The sequence below is a fragment of the Bubalus bubalis genome, chromosome 3 (assembly GCF_019923935.1).
Source record: "Bubalus bubalis isolate 160015118507 breed Murrah chromosome 3, NDDB_SH_1, whole genome shotgun sequence".
NCBI lineage: Eukaryota > Metazoa > Chordata > Mammalia > Artiodactyla > Bovidae > Bubalus > Bubalus bubalis.
This window is the reverse complement of record NC_059159.1, coordinates 144,872,709-144,881,066: the sequence shown is the minus strand read 5'-3', so window position 1 is coordinate 144,881,066 and position 8,358 is coordinate 144,872,709. Positions and strand designations below refer to the sequence as shown.

Below are 8,358 nucleotides of genomic sequence, written 5' to 3'. Positions count from 1 at the left end.
GGGTTGTCGAGGCGCCGACCTCTCCTGCGGCCTGCTGTAGCGTCCCCTGGTGGCGGCGGCGAAGACAGCCGAGCACAAGGCTGGGGGTCAGATGCACTGGCAAGCCCTTCTCTTCCGAGAAATCCTTCTAATCGGTTTGGGAGCCGCTTTCTTAACCAGGCCGGCGTTTGCCTCTGTGACCTTCTGCTGCACCTCCCGACTTTGAGTAGAGACTTGCGGCGCTGGAGGGGCCTAGTGCTGCAGATGACCGACCCCCGAGTGGCCCCGAGGCGGGGCGAAACTCAGCCCGGGCGGCTGGGGCTGGTTTCCGCACCCGTCCCTCACCACCCCGTCTGGGGCGTTTGTGAAGTTTTGAACTTCCGGGGTTGGTTCTCCTGAGCTTGTGGCTGGGTGGCCGGCCGAGGGGTGTCGCTGTGCCGAGTGTTTGGGCGCGGCCCTTTAAACTTTTTTGCTTTTTAAACTTCGGGGGTGTGGTCGCGGCCCTCCTCTCCCCCGCCGCCCGGTACTTCCCCTCTGCCCCGCCTTCCAGATGCTGTGGAGTCATGAGCCGGGAGGGTGCAGGGACCCCTTTGGTGGCCGAGGTGATCAGAGGTGAGTGCGGAGGGTGCGCCTCTGGGACACTCCCTATTTAGAGGGCATCGGGCAGTGCCCAGGGGTCGAGGAGCCCCCATTGCTGCTCAAGACGCGCCTTTAAACTTTGGGACCAGGGCCGAGGCTGTCTCATGGGCGTGGGTGGCCTCCCGGGACTTCTAGTACTCAGACGTGGTCCTGCTTTGGGGGTGAATCCGCACTGACGTGTGCACTTGGGACCTTTGTGTCTTACACCATGGCTCGTAGGCTCTCCACCTCGGAGCAAACTCCCTGGTCGCTGTGCATGGGGATCAAGGGTCATTTGTGGTTGAAAGGAGTAAGCTCCGTCATCTGTTTGAGTGTTTGTGGTTGCAAGACGTTTTAGTTGACGCATTCACAGGAAAAATATAGCAATTGTGTGCACTGAATTGTAGGCAAAAATTGCTTAAATTACTATTTGGGGAAAGGATGCCAGCTGGCATCTGTTGTTTCTTACTATTTTAAGGGTTGTACTTGATTTTGCCATAATTTGAATGTAAGTACTCGACTAGCACTACTATTAGTATTACTACTACTAGTTACTGCGGCATACTGCTTCCCCGAGGATTTTTGGGCAACTCTTTTTGGGGTGGGGTGGGAAAGGAAGGGTGGAGCCTCCTAGCATTCTTGCTAAACCTCACAACAGCCTAACTTCATTTATGCAATGCAGGTTCATCTCATACTCATCATATAGAAAACTTTCATTGCCTCTGTTATAATGGTAATTTGTCTGATTGTAAAAATCACTACAGAAGTAGTGGTTCCGGATCAAAAAAAGTAACCCCCAAGAACTGGATAAACAGGATTTGTTTTGTGTTCTGTAGCCGTAAACATTAATTTTGAAGCAATTTTGAGAGTGTTGTCTTTCTGCTTAAAATATAGCTTCTTATTGAAATAACTTTTTAGGATGTCTTGAAAATATAGCGAAACATAGGGAGAATCATCAAGGCTGGTGGTCTAGCCGTGAAATGCCTGCTGCCTTGCTGAAATTTTTTAATCTAGAGTAGCTAATGTTTTGCAATGAGAGGTTCATCCAAAAATTGAGTCGTATCACTATGTGAAAAGTCGCTTGCAGCTCTTGAAACTAATATTGAAGGCAACTTCTCCTTTTTAAAAATTGCTTATTTATTATTACCCACCTAAATAGAACATTTTGAAGTTACTCATTGATACCCTTACCATAGGTAAAACATGCATGGAAAAGGAATTTTTTTACTTCATCTGAAAAGAGTTGCATCATGATATATGAAACGTTTTTAATAATGTGAAGGAAGGAACATTACAATTTTTCCATTTCAGATCGCCTTTGTTTTGCCATTCTCTTCAGCAGACCAAAGAGTTCATCAAATGTACATTATTTCAGCATAGATAATGAACTTGAATATGAAAAGTAAGTATTGCTTTTTAAAAGATTGTTAGTAACTTTTTTTTTATTGTGAAAAATCTAAAGGTATGTTTATAAAATTGGAACATTGCAAATCTGTTGATTGTTAGTTGCAGGATGCTGATTTTAATCCTTGGAATAAAATAGATCCTTAGGAGGGGAAAAATCAAAAAGTGAAAGAATTCTCCTAAGTTTAACAATTTACATTTGAAATTCTAATAGTTTACAGTGAGATATAAACTAGTGTACTAAGTAAGATAATTTTGCCAGTGGAAAAATGTGTGGAAAAATAGCCTTTTTTATTCAGAAAGTATTTTCATGTATTATTTGAGGTTAGATTTAAAGGTGTTGTAGCACTTACCATGTTATTTAATAGTCATCTTTCACCAGAGTATTTCTTCTATTAGTAAGGAAATAATGTTTAAGTTATATGACCTATAATAATTTGGTGTGTACTTTCTTGCTTTATTTTGATCTCATAGCTACAAAAAGGCAGTTATATTCAGAGCGTCTGGAACACACATACACATTTTTGTGTTTCATTTTTGCAGCTTCTACGCAGATTTTGGACCACTCAATCTAGCAATGGTTTACAGATACTGCTGCAAGATAAATAAGAAATTAAAGGTAAAGTACTTTTTACTGAGGTTTCACTTAAGTAATCATGATTAGCCTGATCTTGTGGGAAGGAGGGGGAATCTATTTTTTAAAAGGCAATGTCATGTTTTTTCACTACAGTGGTGTTTGGGGACATACATGTGGTTTATTGTTTTATGAAGTCAGAGTATATCTGTTTTTCTAGAGTTTTGATGGAATGGTTTAAGTTTGGGTCATTTGATTCTGATTTGGATTGGTGATGTTTAGATATTTGAAAAGCCAAAGTGGAAGTTGTTAATAAAGTGAATCTCTTATTGTCTGAGTTAATAGAACTGAAACCTAACAAGAGAAGCTTTCCTTCCTTTGGTCATTGTTCTTTCTCCCTTCACTGTGATAGGGAATGTTAGGAGACTAAGAGAAATCAGTTCATCTTACTTTATTATACCTTGAATCTCTCATATTTTACTACTTGTGACTCTTTACTTGACCCCTTACACATATGATTAAGGAGTAGGGAAACAGGGGCAAACAGCATATATTTAAGAGTATCACTAAATTATAAGAGTGTATTGTTGGTTTGAACTTAGACCTTATTCATTTATTTTTTAGAAAAACTTTGAATTATTAGTTATATAAAATAAAAAGTTTATATACTGCTAGCAATTCCAAGAGTCACTATAAATTCTCAAGTAGAAATACTGGATTTGGGGGCGGGTACTCTTTAAAAACAAGTTTATTCAGTTGATTATTTATTAGACTATTACACAGAAATAGAACTCATTGTCAACTAAAAATTATATTACATTGAAAATTAATTAGTGAGTAAGGCAGATATTTTCTCCTTTGAACATCAGACTTAAAATTACACATCAGAAATATTTGGCCATCTAAGGGATTGGGGACAGGAGGAAAAGGGGACGACAGAGGATGAGATGGCTGGATGGCATCACCGACTCGATGGACTTGAGTTTGAGTGAACTCCGGGAGTTGGTGATGGACAGGGAGGCCTGGAGTGCTGTGATTCATGGGGTCGCAAAGAGTTGGACACAACTGAGCGGCTGAACTGAACTGAAGGACTTTTATCCTTTGGGTCAATGAAGATTATATTCATCCTTTTTTCAAAATTAAAAAATCATTAATATTTACTAGAACAACTTGCAGAGTATTGACCATCCAACCTGATTGAAACTTTGATTCCTGTTCAATTAATAGTGATAAAAAATGTGTTGAATTTATAGTAAGAGTGTCTTATGCTGCTTGAGGGCGGGTTGGGTTATTGTTGTTTTTTTAAATCAACTTGTGTCTCTTACTCTGTGTAAACAACTAAAGGAAAATTCATCATGTACACATTCATCATTGAAATACCCAAAACACTGGCTCACAGAAGTGAAGGAATACTGTGCTTATTCAGCTGAATATGTCCTATTTCTTACCCTTAACTGAAACATTTCAACTCAAGTTAGTGAAGTACATGTAAAGAAGTACTAACAAATCATGTTGTTCCTTTGGTTTTACTTTCTATATCCTTTTTATTTTTAACTTAATCAAGAACAGAACATCCTAGCAACACCCCAGGAACAGCCCGTTTTCTCTCTCCTGGTTATCTCTGTACCACCGTCCTCACTCCACTCCTCCCTACCCCATTCACTATCCTGATTTCTAACAGAATGAATTATTTTACCTATTTTTGTACCCTTTTCTTTTAATTTAAAGGTTTCAGGAATAGATTTTTTTAAAAAATCAGACAATAGGGAAAGGAAAAACGATCTCTTTTACTGCCTTTTCCAGCTTTTATGTATTCTTTCAGAGGTAGTCTATACTTTCAAAGTGTATCTGTTTGTATCTCCTCCTTTTAAAAAAATTGAAGTGTGGTTGATTTATGATATATTAATTTCAAGTGTCTCCTCTCCCACTCTTCAATTGTACATTTGTTCTATTCCAAGAGTATGTCTTTTATGGGAATGTACATGGTATTTTTGAGTATCAATTTAAAAAGTCTTTCTGAATGCTTCAACATTGTGAGATCCAGAATTTATTTTAATCACAAAATAAAGTTTTTGAAAACTTGAAATTAGAAAGGAAATACTAGCAACTGTTTATCTTTATGCAGTCCATTACAATGATGAGGAAGAAAATTATACATTTTACTGGCCCTGATCAGAGAAAACAAGCAAATGCTGCTTTCCTTGTTGGATGTTATATGGTAAGTATTTAACTACTTTTCTAATAAATTAGTGAAATCATGTACAACAGTGGTATTTGTAGTTGGCGTTTTGATATTACTTTTTTCTAAGACATCTTGATTTCTTGCCAGAAAGAACATCTTTTGCTTTATAAAAATTGACCAAGTGGGAAAGTCTATGGAGAGGGTAAGGGGTATATGGGAGATGTCTGTAACTTCTACTCAGTTTTGCTGTTCTGAACCTGAAACTGCTTTTTTAAAAAGTCTATTTTTAAAAAAAGATCAACTACCGTGAATACCTTTTTAAGTGTTATGGCACTTAAGTTTAGAAAATAATGACCCAAAGCTGTGTTTCTATTAAGTCATGATACATGTAGTAAAGTTATGAAAGTAGAGTCAGGATTTTGATTGATTTATAAAAACAAAACCAAAATACATAAAAAGTGTATCACATGTGGTTAGAGTTCTTTATAATTTGAGTACAGGCAATATTTCCCCAAATGAGGTATGATTCTGAACATGTCAAAGCATATAGTAGAAGGACATGGCATGTCAATATTGTAGGAAAATGGGTAACATACTGTGTAGATTATACACAACATTGAGTGGGTGGTCTGTTTAGGTCATTGGAAGACTATTTTGGCATAGCCAGTATTTCATGACTTATGAATTTCATTTATTTGTAAATGTCATGGAAAGTATTTGGTTATTTAGAGTCAGGTTTTGTTTAGTACTTTCATTCATCTCTAGGAGTACCTAAGTGACAGATTTTCCTAAATAAGCCAAGAGGTCCTTCTGGAGTGGTGGCCTTCATGTTTTTGGCGGTGTGGAACCTAGCTGCTCTACCAAGTGGGGGAAAATATCGAGTAGTTATTCTAGATAAAAAAAGGGTTGGTGCTGGAGTTCTTGAGGTAAGTTGTTTCTTCCCCCAGGTTGCTTCTGTCATGCTTTCACTTAAAACTATTTTTCTGATGTGTAGTTTGAAAATTTGGAATTTACAGTGATTAGACCAAAAAGTTCATGGTACTTGGTGAAATTGCACCTCAAAATAGTTGGGTAGTTTTCTTTTCTATGTTTATGGTGTATCATTAACAACAATGATTAAGGCCTTTTGGGGGTTTGTGTTTGTTTATGTTCACAAAAGTAATCGAGAGAAGTGATTCTGAGATAACTAAGTTTTATTATCATCTCTGAATGTATGAAACACAGATTTTAGATTATGTTTCTTAAAATTTGTTTTTTTTTTAAGCTTACCCAGATAAGGACTTATACTTTTTGGCTTTTGTCATCTTCCCTGATGTTTGTTGTACTTAGCAGCAAAACTTGAGGGGGCAGTGCTGATAGGAGGCTATGCAGGATCCCAAGAGAAAGAGAATGAAGAAGGTAGCTGCTTTAAGTGGGATATTTGGTCCCATTACTTGGCTAGTCACTGGGGAAAGGAACACCACAGATTAAACTGTGATAACTTTCCAGGAAAAAGGACACAGCCAGAATTCTTGGTGTTCATAAAGTATTAAAGGGAACCCTGAAGAAATGGCTTTTGATGTAACAGTAAAAATCTTTCTTGCCCAGGAGAAAAATCTGGAATGGCTGAAGTTGTTTCATTTAAGAGAATGTTCTCCTGAGCAGAACACACAGCACTCTCCTGAACTACTTTGGGGTCAGTCCATTGTCTCTCTCTGGTCAGATGAGAGGATCTCTAAAATGGTGGGATCTTGAGTAGCCAGATATGGTGACTTCAGTGTGAAAGAATCCCTTAGAGGGTAGCTGCGGGTATGGTGGGAACCAAGGGTTGTCTTAGAAATAAAACACTTCATAATTTTATAAATAAGAAATCTCTCTTCTTAATTTTTTTTTTTTTAAGTAGTGGAAAAACTAGCTATAGATCAATACCCATTGGCATATTGATTGAAAATGTGTTGGCATACTGGTTCCCAGTTTGGTGTTAGCCTTTTGACTTTGTTTATGGTTGTATTTTGGCATGTAAAAATGTATTTTTCTACAGCTAATATGTTTTAGATTTAGAAATCCTTCCAGGGTTTTACACTCCCAGGTTAGCACTGATTTGACTGGTTAGGAAAGTGCCAGGTAGACAATTGCACTTGAGTTCATTCCTCTGTTCAGTTAGAAGCCAGCTTGGCAGGAGGTTTATGGCTCTTGGCTGTAGCAAATGGCTTTGTAGCCATGACTGGCTGGTTCAAGTAGGAGATTGGGGCTATAATGATGCTAGGTGGGGAAACAGGAGAAAAACTTCTAAGAAAAGGAGATTTATTAATAGTAGCAAAGGAGTGTCAATACATAAGTGTGGATACCCCAAGTAAGTAAGTAAGTGGTATAGGTTTGATCTGATTGAAGACTATGGAGTTCTCCGATTAAAGATTTATAGAGATGCATGAGAATTCCTTAAAAATTGACCTTCAGGTCTGATGACCTTTTCTGAAGTTGTTTGAGGAATTTTGGAGATAATAAAGCTTTTTAATGACTGACTTAGAGGGTGGTGTAGTAACATTAAAACAAAAGCAAAAAGTCTGGAGGAAGTACAGTCAGGAAGAAGTATTCCAAATGGACTGATTCTATTTAAAAGGACTGACTGTCTTTTTATTAAACTCTGGGCCTCTGAAAGGAACCATTCTCCCTTCATCCTTGTATACGCAAAAGGACCTAATAGAGGGTGTGGAGAGAGTGAAAGGATAAAGTTAGTAATTCTGTTTATTTTTTTACCCTAACAACAGAAGCTGTTAGGCCTTACAAATACTTAAAATACTCAAATACTTAAAATAGGATTGACATGTCTGTATATTTAGTCCTTTTGTCAGATGGTCAGGCACCATGTGTGGTGTAAGAAATAAGAGCAGCTTGACTTTTCAATGTGTTTCTAACTATTAAGTTTATGTGGCCTGGTAAACGGATTTGCCAGTTATCTGAAATATTAGATTCTTGGATAACAAATTAGGGTAAAACTAAAAATCTTTTTGTGTCACTCACAATAAAAGAGTTGAGGGACATAAAAGATAACTGAGTTTTGTGTGTGTGTGTGTGTGTGTGTGTTTTGAGAAAAGGATAATTTAATCCTAGCATTTTACAAAATGGTAAGTTTGCTGCCCTGTTGGACAAGTCAGTGGCTGTTTCCTAGCCCGATTTTGGGGTGATGGTACTTTAACTTGTCATTTCAAGTAAGGATGAAATTCTAAGTGGAAAAGTAAATGCTTTTCAAAACAAATTCACTTTTGTGAGAGCATTTCGAAAATAAAAGTTTGAAACTTTGTCATTTTGTTATAAAAAATGTGTACAAAACCTATGTTTGGACCCTTGAGAAACTTAGAAAAATTTCTTTTTTTTTTTTTTTTAATTTTATTTTATTTTTAAACTTTACATAATTGTATTAGTTTTGCCAAATATCAAAATGAATCCGCCACAGATATACATGTGTTCCCCATCCTGAACCCTCCTCCCTCCAGGGAAGATTTGGGAGAATGGCATTGAAACATGTAAAATATCATGTATGAAACGAGTTGCCAGTCCAGGTTCGATGCACGATACTGGATGCTTGGGGCTGGTGCACTGGGACGACCCAGAAAAATTTCTT

The 8,358-nt window shown here is 37.7% G+C and overlaps 1 protein-coding gene across 19 annotated transcripts in view; it reads left to right on the top strand.

Annotated features, from left to right (window-relative positions):
* CDC14B (cell division cycle 14B) overlaps positions 1-8,358 on the top strand; it is a 133,477-nt gene that overhangs the window by 70,091 nt on the left and 55,028 nt on the right. For 15 of the 19 annotated variants that reach the window (XM_025282033.3, XM_025282042.3, XM_025282032.3 and 12 more), the window contains 3 exons: positions 1,909-1,999; positions 2,545-2,620; positions 4,701-4,793. In XM_025282033.3, coding sequence (XP_025137818.1) covers positions 1,909-1,999; positions 2,545-2,620; positions 4,701-4,793 — 260 coding nt within the window. Of the gene's footprint in view, positions 1-245; positions 592-1,908; positions 2,000-2,544; positions 2,621-4,700; positions 4,794-8,358 lie in introns of those variants that run through there. The other 4 variants (XM_006063084.4, XM_006063085.4, XM_044940271.2 and 1 more) reach the window with 2 other exon arrangements.